A 15,620-nucleotide genomic window follows, 5' to 3' on the forward strand; every position below is an offset into this window, starting at 1 on the left:
TTCCCTATTCATTTTCCAAAATTAAAGGGCCAAAAAATGATATCATGAGTATAGCCTAATTTAGTTTGACACATTAACATGAGAGATAAAAGAGATATTTGCAATTTTGCTACTATTACAAAGAAGCAATAATTATTGAACCACTTTTTTTCACACTCTGTTAAAGCCAACATTATATTGTGTAATTACCTCTGGCTTTTATAGAGCCAGCCTGTGCGTGCCTGTGCCTGTGTGTGTGTGTGTGTGTGTGTGTGTGTGTGTGTAAGTGGAGTGTTTTTTAAAGGGACAGGCAAAATGTGTCATGGAGTGATTGTTAGTAATTATAATATGCATTAGCAGTGTGCATGTGTGTGTATGTATGTATGTGTGTGTATGTGTGTGCGTGTGTGTGCGTGCGTGTGTGTGCATGTGTGTGTGTGTGTGGGGGGGGTCTGGGTCTGTGTGTTCATTGCTGCAATGTATGCGGGCGGGGGGGGGAGGGGGGCAGGCAATCATTTGCACCACTGTATACTGTACGGTAAATTGTCCATGTGGCGGGGTTTCATGCCCGCGTATTAGGTGTCAGATGCTGCATCGCACAGAGAGAACATGAAGCCTGATAGAGAAGACAGGAAAACAACATGCTCAGTCTTTTAAATTCAATTGAATTCAAAAATTCAATTCAGGTACATTTGAGACTTTAGCACATGTTAAACGTGTTTTCTCTTCTACTGAAAGTAATTCTTGTGTCTGTTTTGACCACTGACTGGACAAACATGGATAACAAGTACATGTCCAAACTGTCACCTACTGTTGATTTTTGGGCCGGGATGTACCTGGTGATAATTGGTGAGTAGACTACTTACTTGTTTGATTGTCACATTGTAATAAGCTTCTCAAAAATATTCTTGGTTTGCTTGTCAAAAGACATAATCAGGATGCATGATTTCAGTTCAGTTGAAAATGACTGCTTTGGTCTCCCCATTTTGTGCATACAATGTCATTTGTTTTATTTGCTTCACATTTTGTTCCTATAACTTCAAAAAAGTGATGGGGCTTTGGGATGTCAACAGAGTCTTCCAGTTGGCACAGTCTCTCCAAACACACTATATTATTGAATTTTCTTACCAAACAGTAATGTATTTTATAACATTTTAACAGTTACGTGATAACTGTTATTTGGCCCCTGTTTTGTCTCCAGTGCACTATATTTGAAATGAAATGATGACTATGAGGTTCATCTGCTATCTTTCAGTGTGACTTTGAGCTGGATGAAGTTCAAATGTGCTGACCTACAGAGCAATTATAGGGTTTATGTGTGCACTTAAGTATCCTGGTTATATTCTGGTCTTTGTTATGTTTTACTCATGTAAATACGATATCCTTGATGCAGAACCCTGGATGAGCCCTTACCCCAGTTTTAAGAAACCTTGATATGGTAGCTTGAGTACTCTGACAGAAACCAGGATACTGTGCCATGTAACACCCATTCCAGGTTTCTGATCACAGTGGTGTCATCAACTCAAGTTACTGTATGTAGTGGTTGGTCAGTAAACCATAAAATATGATGGTAAATGATGTAATGATGATCAACTAGATGAAACAGCGTGAAAGTCTAACTTCAGTAATGCAATGCGCATCAGAACGAGACTGACATATGCCAGTCTTGGAATGAGTAACTGATAACTATTTTTCAGGTAGTCTCTCTCTCTCTTTGCCCGAGCATAGACACACTTAAATGAGTGTTTGTTAATATTTACCGTGAAGAGACGCTCCATCACCTCACTGCTGCTGTGTTGCTTTGTGTTTCCTGAATGATTCATGACTCCACACGCCTGAGCTTGGTCGATTGTGTTGCCATTTTTGTTGGTGTTGTCATGAAGTAAATCACAATAGGTGATGAAGTGCCAGAGTTAGAGCATCAGGCCACTGTCGGGTGATCTGGGGTAAAATAAGGATTATCAGTCACTGAGGACGTATGGTCATTCAGCTGCTAGAATTCCCCACAGTATCCATGCAGTTGAGATAAATGTACCAAAGATGCTAAAGTCTGCATGCATCCTTTTTTGTTACTTACAATGAATCAAGTACTGTTATGTAATATGAAAGCTCCATGGAGCTTCTTAAACACACTTTCCTGAGGTCATGTCTAAAGTCTGGAAAATCAAAACAACTACATATATATGAATATCACATAATCACATATCACAAAGTGTAATGCTGGTAAAAGAAATGGTAGTTAGCCACCAGGGAAGCTGCAGCAGCTGAATTTTGTTTAACAAGAACATTTATATATATACATATATATATATGTCTTTATGCCATTATGTTTCAAGATTACATTTCATTTCAAGTCCCAAGCATTATAGCCTTGCCTTATGTGGCCATCTTTATGTAATTGAGAGGTATAAGTAATTAACCCTTTCGCGAGTAAATTACATATTTTGAACTGCTTGAAACCCACTTGCACAAATACATTCGTGTGCAGCCAAAGACTACATAAAAAGCTTGTAACTTTTAACAATATATAATACATAACACCTCCAACTGTTAAGGAAATTTACTGTTACTATTTTTCAGATGTATTTCATGTACAGTAATCATACCAGGTCTTGATTAAAGCCACATACTGTGCAGTGGCTGCCATGGATGTATTAAGGAGAACTTACGGTTTAAATTTTTTGACAGCTTAGAGCACAGATGCATTTCTTGTTCCAATTCAAGCACTGATTGAAAGGCAAATATAAATCTCACACTCTCTTGCTAAAATATCCACTATACTGTACTGTTAACTGACAAAAAATGAGTAAACACTGTACTGCAAAGCTATGGAAAATAAATATCAAAAAACAGCACTTTCCATTGCTAATATTGATCAATGCACTCTGTCACTTACATTGACATGATCATTGATTTGTATGACTTCGCAGATACCAGTAATAAAGCAAATGATTAATACATGTCCAGTAAATAAAATTATCTGCAACAATTCACAAAATATTAACCTATGACAAAATATTTACTGGTTTCCATCTAAATATACAGTATAATTGTATCCCATACATTTATAGAAATACACTTCACTACAACAACAACAACAACAACAACAACAACAACAACAACAACAGCTACATCATATTTCACCGTCAAGGTAACTTACCTTAACTGGATACTCCGTCGGAAGTACAATTAGCACTGGTTACAGTTTGCTAGCTACATTACCTGACGATGCAATTAACATGCTAAAAGACGATTGCTGTCCTCGGCAAGTGTAGACACTAACTGACAAACTCACTAATACACATGTAACGTTTTTAAGAGAGGAGTATTTCGCATTAATGAATCGCGACACAAACTTTTCTCAGGCCGTGTTTGCTGTACCTGAAGTCTGCCATGTTTCCCAAACAGCTCACGAGCTATAAGCTCCGCCTACCGGTGGCATCTGGTAACAATTGTTACTACGCCACACTGATAGTAAAATTTTATGGCGCATAAAACATAACAAAACACACAAATACTGTAAATATCAGGTCATTGAAATGTTACACAACACAACCTGGCCTGATTTGACCCTAACAATACACATTTCCTCCGTCAGAAAGGCAGCAATGCCCAGCAAAAAACCCCAAAAAACACTAAACACTGTACACTAACTGCAAAATAGATAAAGTTATCAAGTATGATGAGGTTAGCTAAATATAATGGAAGATTTGGCTAGCTAAAGACCAAGACAATTTGTTGTAAATGAAACATTAAAAAAAAAAATAATTTAAAACTTTCATGAAGGAGATCAGACAAAGTGTTCTTGATGAACTGCTGGATACAGCCTACGTACTTGCTAACACATTAGCCATCTGTCTGTGTATCTATGGGCCTGTTGTAATCTGTTGCACCAAAAAATCAATTAATGCAACTTGGCTTGACAAAGGAAGGAGACTCAAAATCTAATGAAAAGGATTTATTCTAAGTGCCCTGCAATTTTAGTTTAATCCAATTTTATGTTCCTCAGATAACCCTGTAAATTGCACAGAATCATGTCCAATCATCAATTTGCTTGTACCGCTTGTGAATAAAGAAGGCAGATTTTTCATTTTACAGTATTGAACAGTTCTGCATTTTGACTCCAGTTTATCACGAGTGCAGTGAAGATAATTTAATTACAGTCACATTCAATGTGTTCACCACAGTTCTACCATTCAGAAAGGGTCAATTAAATGTACAGCCTTTAAAATTACAGGAGATTATTATTCCTGTGTGTGCATGGGTGTGTGGAGTACACTACAGCACTACAGTATGTTAACAGTACACAAGAGTAAATGAGTTTTACTCTTGATCCAATTCAGAAGACACATGAGAGAGCAGCTGCTTTTTATAATTCATGTTCATTCCCAATGCCTTAAGGTTATTGATCCTAACTCTTCCTCTTCTGAGTGTCATTTTTCATACAACCATGAGAGCCTCTGTACAAATCATTCACCAAACAAATTCACCACATTATCCTGAGCAGGCATTCACATAATAGAGAATTAGCCCTCAGTCCTCAGTGACCAACCAGTGAATATGTCCAAAGCCTTCAAGTATGAAATTAAAATGCAATACAGCAACTTATCACAAATAAATGAGGTGGCATATCATGATTGTTCATAGACATTTCCTGCATTAATATCCTTTATTCTGTTGGGGACGTCTATCTTGATACATTTCACCACCCGTTAATGAAATGTAAAATGATTTCATTAATAGCTCTTGTGGAGTTAAGTGTACTGCAGCAGAGCTCCTGAGTCATAGGTAATGGGTGTTACTTGCAAAGTGACAAAAAGAAGTCAAATAGAAGGAGAGAGAAGAGGCAGGACTGGAGATGAAAAATATTGCCTTGAATCAGACGCATTGTTTTTTGTTTTGTTTTTCACAATAGATCTTTCACAAGCTGAAAGCAGAACCCATAATGAATAAATACATTTCAGTATGGGTTCAGTATGTGTCAAAATGTCAGATACTTAAAGGTAAATGTGGGAAAGAATAATATGTTGAGGAGTTATTTAGAATTAAAAATAGAGCTGCAGACTTGTGAACAGAAATGTGACATTGTAGGATCTATTGTCTAAAAATAGCCTATGTCAAATACATCAAATATGATTGTACTTTACAGTAGATCTTTTAGCAGTAAAAGGCTGTCACTGTATTTGTTGTCTGTATCTATAGGGGTGTATGCAGAGTACTGTATGTGCCACTGTTTCCCACAGTACAACAGCTGTCTCTGCGAGAGTTTCTTTCAAATCGGCTTTGAAGACAAAATCATTCTAGGGGCTGCACTGTAAGGATATCGCATTCAATATGCACAATAAGAATTCATTTTCAGGGGTTTGTGGCAAGGTCTGCAGCTCACAGCATGTACTTACAGTATGTATAAAATCATCAAAGTGTATACTGGTGTCTTGTAGTATTATAATGATAAAAAAGTTCATGAATTAAGTATGAGTGCAGTTCTCTTGTGTCATGGTTGCTCTGGGAGAGGAAAATCCATTAGGACAACTCAGGGACAAAAATCTCTTGTGCTTTTTCACAGATTAAAAGGACTTTTTAAAAAATGAACACATGCCAGCACAATATTGTTTGTTGTATCAATCAAATTTCCTTAAGCTTATGTAAGAGAGAGGTATTATGTAAAACTGGTTGAACCCAGAACACATCAACCAATCTCTCTAATGGAAATAGAAAAGACATTAGCAATAATTTTATAATTAATGGTCCAATATTTTTCTATTTTTGGAGCACTGTAAGCACTTTGCTGCACAGAAATGAAAGAATCTGAAAGAATTTCAAACGTGTAATATCTTACATATAATATATAATTAAGATTCAGTATAAACTTGTTGAATCCAGTAATCTAATCAGATGCTTTCTCATATATTTTTGTTTTTCTAATCTCTCATTTATGCTGTGTGTTCCAATATATTTGTCATGGCATCATGGAGAGAGCAGTTGAATCCCATGCACTACACAACAGCCCTGATTCATAGAAAATACTGTATAAGGAAGATAGAAAACATTTTCCAGCAAGCTGAACATCAGTGTTTCACAGTCAGAACTTCAGCTAGCGTGACTTATAGTCTCACATAGAGTAGTCAAAAGTCCAGCAAAGAACTCCCATTAAAACCATAATATATTGTTCTTACGCTTACACTTTTTGCACAAATTAAACAAAATAAGTAATGTATGTATGTAATGTATTGATTACAGGAGCTGTTATAGCCAGAATTGCTGTTTCTAGCTGTTTCCACTCCAGACAAGTGGCTATCGGTATACCATACAGAAGTGGGAGTGATACTGATTGTCCAAGGACACCTCTCAGCCAGAAAGCAAACGTCCAACTTTTCCTAAATGGTGTTGTTATAAAATCTGAATTTAAGTCAAGTGTATATTCATTTGATTTCTACAGTGTTTGGAGTTAGCCAAGCATGGTGTGAGAACCAAGCCTGAGAGAGGAGAAAAACTCACAGTGACTCATGTCAGGAGAAAAGATATGGTTCAGTTTCATGTAGACAGGGCAACAGGGGTGTGAAGAATCACTTCTCAGAATACACAATGCATTCATCCTCAATGACAAGAGTTACAGCAGCAGAAAAACTCTTCCCCTGTCTGTGAAGAACATGAGCAATGAAAGTGTGTGCTTGCATGAGTCCTGATCTTTCTTGTGAAAGGGCAACAACCATGTCAGAATTTGGAAGATGTCAATCAGTGTATTTTTTAAGGATCAAATGGATCCTGCCTGGTCTCAGCAACACACAAAAGTATGTGATCGCCGACAGCAAACCCACTCCCTCAACTGCTGCATGCAACAACATACAACATGGCTGAAGGTGTCTTGTTTGTTCAGATGACTGAAGCACATTTACATTACATTAATTAATCTCTTGTTCCATGTGATAACTCACTAAAGCAATGATGACCACTTTGTCTTTTAGAAACAGACGGCGAGAGGGCAAATGGAAGAACATGATTACCAGTGGAAAGATGTGATGCAATGTTGCAATGTTCATGATTCTGTTGGTATTCAGATCAGATCTAAATGTTGTACAGCAGTCACACAAAATTAGATGCTGATTGGCAAGAGTGTAGAGAGAGAAGATTTTGTTTCCAAAGCGGTCCGTGGCATTCTACATCTCCTCAAAACCCCTTTCCACTAGGGCTCCATCGGGATTTTGTTCCCACTGAAGCATCCAAACGTAAACCAGGGTGGTTGTTCAGTTGATGACACTGCCTGTTGCCCTTCACCGATTTATCTCTGCTCTTTTCTTGTTGTGCCCTGCAGCTGTCCTGTCTATCTTGGGGAATGCAGCAGTCCTGGTCAACGCATCCCGTCGCCTCACCCTGCTCAAAGCTCCTGAGCTGCTGACGGTGAATTTAGCTGTAACAGACATTGGCATGGCCCTCAGCATGTACCCTCTGTCCATTGCTTCAGCTTTTAACCATGCCTGGCTTGGAGGCGACACCTCTTGCCTCTACTATGGCCTGATGGGCATGATCTTCAGTATAACCAGCATCATGACTCTGGCTGTGATGGGGATGGTCCGGTACCTGGTAACAGGAAGTCCACCCAAAACAGGTAGTGGGATCTTAAATAGGATTTCAGAGAGATCGGAGCAGTTAAGCCTAAGTTCTTACCATTTGGCATTAAGAAATCAATATTGTAATCTTCAAAGATCACAGGGGTAAAGCTTGACATCAAATGGTGAAGAAAGCCTTTAAATATCTGGGACCCAGACTTTGACCTACAAGCCTTTTAGATTCTAATCTTTATAATTCTTGCTGCTGCATTGACAAGTCTGTCTGCTTTCATCCCTCCACTCACTGAGGGCTTCATTCTTTTCAGGGAGTTGGTTGCAGACGAGCAGTACACACAGCATGGTCGTGCTGAATAATAGATAAAACTCATGCTCTAACTGACATTTACACTGATACTCATTTGTTCTTGGATACCAAGCAATCACTGCACATGAAATACTGTATTTAGTGATAAGACCTGGGGTGGCAAACGATCTTACTGTCAAATTAAGTATTCTTGTTTCTTACCAAGAAGCAATGTGAACACTTGGCATTGTGAGTTTGTTCATTGCACTACAATCCAAAAACTTCAGTCTGATTTTAAGCATAAAACCCACAGGGCACAGGCTGCCTCAAAACAAGACCAGTTATGCAGCAGCTTCACAGTGTGTTGTTGCACTCTGCATTGCTTTATTAGTCTGGGTGTGTTACCACAGGCACAGCATAAAAGTGTAAACAGATAGTAACAGAAAGGTTTTTACATTCAGTGAAAAAAACAACCATTAATGATGAGTACACTTTCACTGAACCATAATCTTAAGTATGCAATTTATGTACTCCCAAAATGATCCTGTTATTAAAGAAGATGAATGAAGATAAACAAAACTAAACCTGAATTTACTTGAAAGCATGTCAGTTCATACATGTAATTAAGTGGCTGAACATCTGCAGACCAGTGGTGCAGCACATTTGCAGATTCACTGGGCCCCTTTCCCCTTTTAATATCCATCTGCACACCTTTCCAAATAACCGAACCAACAAGTAAACACATGCACCTGTAGTGCTTATTATGGTAATCAGAAATGGAGTGTTTATTGCGAATTTAAGACAGCCTGTGCAATCTGAAGTCTCAACACATTTTAGCTCTCCTCCAGAGATGGTTTGAAATCCAGATGTTCAAATCAAAACATCAAGTCTTGTTTGGCCACACATGCAGACTTTCATTCCCTCACCTAACGCACAAGTCCATCACCTACAATATGTTGCTGTCTATCATATACAGTTTGTAGTGCAAAGATAATTTCCTTTATGAGCTTTTATTAGTTGGACATATCAATGAAATACAAAATCACACCTAAAGCCTGTCATGATATTTGACAAAACAGGGAATAATGCAGTCTGTGCCAGTCTGTGCTTCAGGTCAAAGATGGCAACTGGATTGATATCTAACTGCTGAAGATGAATCGATGTGGTTATAGCTGTATATCAGTCAGTGTTGGGAATGGAATATGTATGTAACAGAGTACTTTTATATTTTGTATTTAGAATACGAAAATTTGAGAAACTATAAACTTACAGTTAGAAATTAAATAGGTGGTAATCAGAATACAGTTACATTGTTAAAATCAATAGATTACAGAAAGAGATCACTTATAAAGTAGTTGTAGTTGTAATTGTCAAATTGCTACACGCCTGGCAATGGTTGATCAGCTTGTTAGCATTCTTGGCAAAGTAGCCGGCTTGCTAAGCATGTCTAGTCTATAATCTTTTTCGCATGTTTCATGCTTTAGGGAAAAAAACTGCCTTTTCTGGTGTTATTTTTATTCTAAGATGATAATTTGCGAGGCAACAAAGTGAAAACAAAATGTTCTATGCTGTAAATTCACATAATTTTATTTTAATCTTGTAATGCTGTGAAAAATAAAAGGTCATGGAAAACTGGGTCTTCATCCTTTTTGCCTGACAAAACATCACCATCAGAGTGATTCCTCAGGTCTCCTGTAGGTAGCAGTATCTTGTGAATGAATTCCAGTCATCCACAGTGTTACATGTGATCATAATGCAAGACTATTTTGAAGTAATCCAAAGTATTTAGAATATTTTACTCACAGTAACAGAATACATTGCAGATTACATTTAAGGGGAATGTATTTTGCAATCTGTCATGAAATGCATTTTAAATGTAACACTCCCAACATTATATCACTACACTATTAGGGTATAAATAGCATGCTAATGCCAGTAAAAACACAAGGGAGCTCTGAACGAAATGTTAATTACACACTTGATTGTTTAGGGGACATAGCAGTGGGAGGCAACATGTGTACAGGTCAATAAGCTGTGAAGACCAATGTAGCGAAATCATTCACTGGTATCACTCACAAGAGCTCCTAGCTTTATCTAGGCTGGTGATATATGTAATAAGTGTTCTGGGTAAGACGTCTCTCTTTTCCTAAGACCATGTGAACTCATTTAGCTGAGCAGCAAACTAAATCAATATATAAAGTTTTGGAGAGGTAGGGCCTTTATAAATGGAGCTAAGGGTTAATTCAGGTGAAGCACAAACATTTGTATCAGCTTGCAATACTTGCATGCTTCAGGATCACTGTCTCAGGCTCTAGTAACTTCCAATCTTATCCATGCAGCAATTATAACCCAGTGGACCATCCCTATGAATAATGTCCATTTAGGACAGTTTCCCACCTCACAATTTAAGATGGAAGTATACTTCTCTAGGCTACATGCGCTGTAGGTATACATGCATGGAGGTCTCACAAATACTGTTTGTTTTTGACCACCTGCCGACAGGAGTGGAATCAACCAATGAACTTTCTTGTTGCACAGGTCTGCACAATGTGTTGTTGAGATTTGGGAGATGTGCAAGTCCACTCCTCTACTAGCCTTTGCTAGCTACAGTTAACCATAATGCTCTTCCCTGTGTAGGTCTTTGCAGTAGTATGATTCCAGCTTTAAATGTTTTGTTTGCCATAACCGCAATCTTCCCACTGACCTTAATCTTAAATGCAAGGAGATTGTAGAAATTGTAAATTAGAAAAACACTGGCACTCGATGTAAAAAATGTCAGATTAATTTTGACATTCTTATATGACAGATGGGTTGTACAACCTGACACCTGCTCATGCCAATGCCGTTTGCTGGAGCAGCTCTCGCCACCTTCCCAACAACCTGGTATTGTTGATTCAACTAAAATCCCATGTTCATGTTTGTGAGAGGATTAGGTCCCCCAGAATCCTCACTGCTGCCCAGAGTCTTTGAGAGCTCAGTCAAAGACCAGAACCTTTCCCAGCAAATCGGTCGAATTAATTTGATATGTCTCTGACTGAACTAAAACGGTTCAGCTCTGCCATCACTTGCAGACTCCTCACGTACATGCTGTGCCATTAAAGGAGGTGATAAAAGCAAATGTTGCCTACAGTAGCTGCTGGTTATGTTTTATGGTATAAAAGCCATATGACGAAAGTTAGCATATGCTACGGCGCAAAGTAGTACAGTATCTACAAACATCACAATCAAGCCATATAGTTGACACACTAAACTGAATTTAAAATCTGTCTCTGCACAGGTATCAAGTTCCAGAGGCGAACTGTCAGTATTGTGATCAGTGGGATCTGGCTGTATGCCGGCCTGTGGGCCTTGTTTCCTCTGCTTGGCTGGGGCAGCTACGGGCCAGAGCCATTTGGACTTGCCTGCTCGATAGACTGGACTGGCTATGGGGAGTCCCTAAATCACTCCACCTTCATCATGACTCTATCTGTACTCTGCACATTCCTCCCCTGTCTGGTCATTGTCTTCACCTATTTTGGTATTGCTTGGAAGCTGCACAGGGCCTACCAATCCATCCAGAGCAATGATTTTCAATATGGCAATATTGAAAAGAAAATCACTCTTGTAAGTATAAGACAATCAATGTTGTATTGACTCTGCCCTTTAACTCATCTGTGTAATCTCATGATACAAGAAATCTTACACAACCTCATTTGTGGAATGCAAACAGTGTGATTAAAGGCTTTTAGTAAATAAGTGTAATTAAAGAAAATAGATCTATTTGGTTTACATAGACATAAACAGGATGTTCTGACAACACTGACTCTATCTAGTGATTCAGTGAGCTTTTCTGTTCCCTCTCTTCTTTGCACTTGGTGCAGCTTTTGAAACACAAGAAAAATATGGATGAAAACATAGCTTAGCATGACAGGGCCCCTGGGAAAGTGACTCAAAAGATAGGGCCAATGTTACTTTATATTTTTCTTATTGCTAGTGTAAATGAGCTCAGAGAGACACCCCCTGAGACCAGCCAGTTAAACAATCCCTTGACTCTGTGTCATGTTATGTTGGCTGGAGAAACAATGGACAGGAGGCTATACTGTTTACCTGCTGGGTGGGTGCAGAAGATGCTGTAAGTATGACATTGGTTTGCCACAGTCGGTCAGATCCAGCAGAAGGTCAATAAGTCATTTTAGCACAAGAACTAGCTATACTTTGCAGTTACTATTTTACATTATAGAACCCATTGTCCATAAAATACACCAAATCCAGATGTTACAACACTAACATATTCATACAGAGAACATTTTGAAATGAATTTGCTGCATTTGTGTCAAGCGTTGACGTACCTCTGGTGTATTTGTGAAATGGCAAAGTTTCAAATCTACCAGCTGTAGTTCCCTACAGAGAGAGGACACTGCTACTGGATATATTTGTTCCCAATGAGGATGTAAACCTGGAATGGGATAGTTTGACATTTTAGGAAATATAGCTATTTGCTTTTTTGCTGAGATTTAGATCAAAAGATTAACACCACTGGTATGTCCCTATGTTAAATATGAACCAGCAGATGATTAGTCAAGCTGGAAACATATATATATATATATATATATATATATACACACACTTTATTTGGAGTTGTAATGTTTGTCACTGCACTATACACATAAATTGTAACCCTATTTTATATTAAGAAGGTTTTGGCTGTCTAAATGCACGGTTAAAGCTGCCAGGATGCAAAATCAATCAGTCAACATAAAATTGACTTTGAAATTACTGTTTTTGAATTAGATTTAAAAATGAAGCCGTTTCCTTTTATTTTGATCCTAATTTTAGTTAGGCTGTGGATAAATGTGACTGCAGGAAAGTAAGTAGGGATTGACAAAGATCAAAAGGGGAAGTGTTTCACTGATCTGCTGGTTGTGCTTGACAGAGCAGACAAGGTCAGCCACTGGTCACCACTCTGGGGTTTTACACATTTGGTTTTGAGTGAACACAACAGATTTGTTTGTGTTGCAGCAAATGCCCTGCAGGCACAAACATGTATGTGTCCGAATGTGTGTGTGTGTGTGTGTGTGTGTGTGTGTGTGTGTGTGTGTGTGTGTGTGTGTGTGTATTCTTATGCATGTCTGTTCTTGGAAAATTGATTTTCACTTTGTTCTCACACATGATTGCTTCATTTATTTATTTTTGTATTTTTTTTACAAAATAGGTGCCAATTATTTACAGTGCAGTCAGCTATAGAACTGAATTAAAATGCTCCATTGATCAGAGATGTGGATTCATCAATGCTTTCTGATTGGCAAGTCTACCTTTTCACTTATAGAAAAGCAGGACACTCTTAGGGAAAAGGGCTCTTTTGCCCTTTCTCCCTAGACCACTTAAGAGTTTGAATCAATCGCAGTGAATTTACTATTTCTTTATGATCTTAGCAGGACTATTCTATAGCCACCCTGCTGCTTCCTGTGCCACCTCAAAATTATGTAATAGCAGCTGCAAAGTACTGTATTGTGCGTCATTTTTAAGTGAATAGAAGAGTGCTCTCTTTAAGCTTTTATCCTTTTATTTGTAATGACATTTAGTTTCTAACATAAAGTCATGTGGTATGTTTAACTCAGAACAGTTGCTCATTGTTCATCACCTGGAAAAACTGAACATCTTCAAAAAAAATCTCTATACAAAGAGGGAGTGTGGAACATGTGATGAGCTAAAAAAAAAAACCCTATACATACAGATCACTGACAGATTAATTTCATGCTTTTATGTATTTTACACTGGCCTGGAATTCATGTTGACAAGTGAATTTTCACATTTGATTTATCATTTCATATGTGGGATATTCAAAGGAGGAATTTATAAGGCTTTGAAAAGTATGATGAAGAATGAAGAAGTGGAAATTTTCAGCAGATAGCCAGTAAGACTGTCCCTTTCCTGCCCATCAAGAATCATTTCCTTTTTATTCACTACATAATATGACAGACCGTCAAATCACTCATGTTCAAAGAGAACGATGGCCTGCTGTTTTGTCTTACCCAAGTAGCCATGGTTGCACAGTGATTTCAAATGACTTGTGATTCCCCCTCATGTGCTGAAAGGTTGGGTTGTTACCACAGAATAACATACTGTCCAAGACAATTTAAAGAAATCAGAATTCAGGTCGGAAAATTTGATGATAAAATTACATTATATCACTCTATCCAGCAGTGTTATTCTTTGATGTGGCACAGCAACTTTTGTCTGATGTTAAGATGCTGCCTTGTTGCTTTCAAGCTCTGCAACATTTTATTCGTATCATCAAACACCCTTGCCACTAGTGCTTGAAACAGGCATTGAGCTAGCAGCTGCTTAGCTTAACTTAGCACAAAGAAAGAGCTAGCCCAACTCTGTTCAACAGTTATACAATCCTTGTCTTACTGACCCTCTTGCCTCCTTTACTGAACTCACATCTTTCACACACCCCTATACTTCTCTCCCTTTTTCCCTCCCTGCCCTTCCCTTGATCTGCTCTTCTTATTTCAGATGGCTGTGATGATCAGCCTAGGTTTCCTTATTGCCTGGGCCCCCTACGTGGCTGTCAGTTTCTGGAGCATGTTTCACTCCCAGGAGCAGGGCCACATGAGTCCTTTCATCACCCTGTTACCCTGCCTCTTTGCTAAGAGCTCCACCGTATACAACCCATTCATATATTTCATTTTCCGGAGAACCTCGTGGCACGAGCTCATGCACCTCCAGAGACTGGTGTTTTGTTGTTCTCATCATGGCAATTTGCCTGCTGAAGAGGCAAAGATGGAAGGCAAAATGATTAAAGGCTCTGACTGTACTACTTTTGGAGATGGGATGGACACAACCTGTGTAGGTCTGATGGGAGCTCCTGGCAGACAGCCTGGAAGTGAAATAATGACTGTGGGTTAATACTGTTGGTGAAGAAGTCTACATTCTCATTTCACCATGTTCATTGAAGGAATATAGTTACGTTTATTGGGAAATGTGCTTAATTGCGTTTTTGTGCCAGAGTTATGAGGCAAACCAACACCAATCTCATGTCTGTGCATTAAATATGTAGCTTGAGTAAACAGCTAATTAGCTTAGTTTACAACAAAGAAACTTGAAAAAGCTACCTTGCTTCATCCAAACATAACAAATTCCACCTACTACCACCTTTACAGCTCCCCAATTTACATATCATATTACACTTGTTCATCCATCCATCCATTTTCTACCGCTTATCCTCTAGTAGGGTCGTGGGGGGGCTGGAGCCTATCCCAGCATCCTTTCGGGCGAGAGGCGGGGTACACCCTGGACAGGTCGCCAGTCCATCGCAGGGCACACAGAGACAAACAACCATTCACTCTCACAGTCACACCTATGGTCAATTTAGAGTATTCAATCAGCCTAGTCCCCATTTGCATGTCTTTGGACTGTGGGAGGAAGCCGGAGTACCCGGAGAGAACCCACACAAGCACGGGGAGAACATGCAAACTCCACACAGAAAGACCCCGCGTCCGAGCCGGGACTCGAACCCGGAACCTTCTTGCTGTGATGCGACAGCGCTAACCACTGCACCTACACTTGTTTATTCCATACAAAAACCAAAGTTTACTATCTGTTGCCCGCGGTTTTCAGCCTCTGTGCTAAGCTAAGCTAACTAGCTGATGGCTCTAGCTATATTTCTAATATAGCCTACAGACATGAGAGTGGTATCAGTCTTCCAACCTAACTCTTGGGGGAAAAAAAGCAAATGTTAAAGCTTTACAAATGTGATTGATGAAACTGAAACATGCTCTCTCTAATGGTTTTTACCCATCAACTTG

At 38.8% G+C, this 15,620-nt stretch overlaps 1 protein-coding gene across 1 annotated transcript; it reads left to right on the forward strand.

The window, feature by feature from the left end:
* Positions 1 to 755: 755 nt before the first annotated feature.
* On the forward strand, positions 756 to 14,721 carry LOC111236540 (opsin-5-like). Its single transcript, XM_022765308.1, has 4 exons — positions 756 to 828; positions 7,292 to 7,585; positions 11,108 to 11,433; positions 14,329 to 14,721. Exons 1-4 carry the CDS (start codon positions 756 to 758, stop codon positions 14,719 to 14,721), a joined length of 1,086 nt encoding a protein of 361 aa, XP_022621029.1.
* The last annotated feature ends 899 nt before the right edge of the window (positions 14,722 to 15,620 follow it).

This window comes from Seriola dumerili, unplaced genomic scaffold, assembly GCF_002260705.1.
Source record: "Seriola dumerili isolate Sdu_G_001 unplaced genomic scaffold, Sdu_1.0 BDQW01000025.1, whole genome shotgun sequence".
NCBI classification, from domain to species: Eukaryota; Metazoa; Chordata; class Actinopteri; order Carangiformes; family Carangidae; genus Seriola; species Seriola dumerili.

What these genes read in the sequence shown, in the direction of transcription:
- LOC111236540 (XM_022765308.1), top strand. Translation starts at nt 756, where the DNA reads ATGGATAACAAGTACATGTCCAAACTGTCACCTACTGTTGATTTTTGG. An exon ending in AGGAAGTCCACCCAAAACAG is followed by an intron (nt 7,586 to 11,107) that starts GTAGTGGGATCT and finishes GTCTCTGCACAG; the next exon opens with GTATCAAGTTCCAGAGGCGA. An exon ending in TTGAAAAGAAAATCACTCTT is followed by an intron (nt 11,434 to 14,328) that starts GTAAGTATAAGA and finishes TTCTTATTTCAG; the next exon opens with ATGGCTGTGATGATCAGCCT.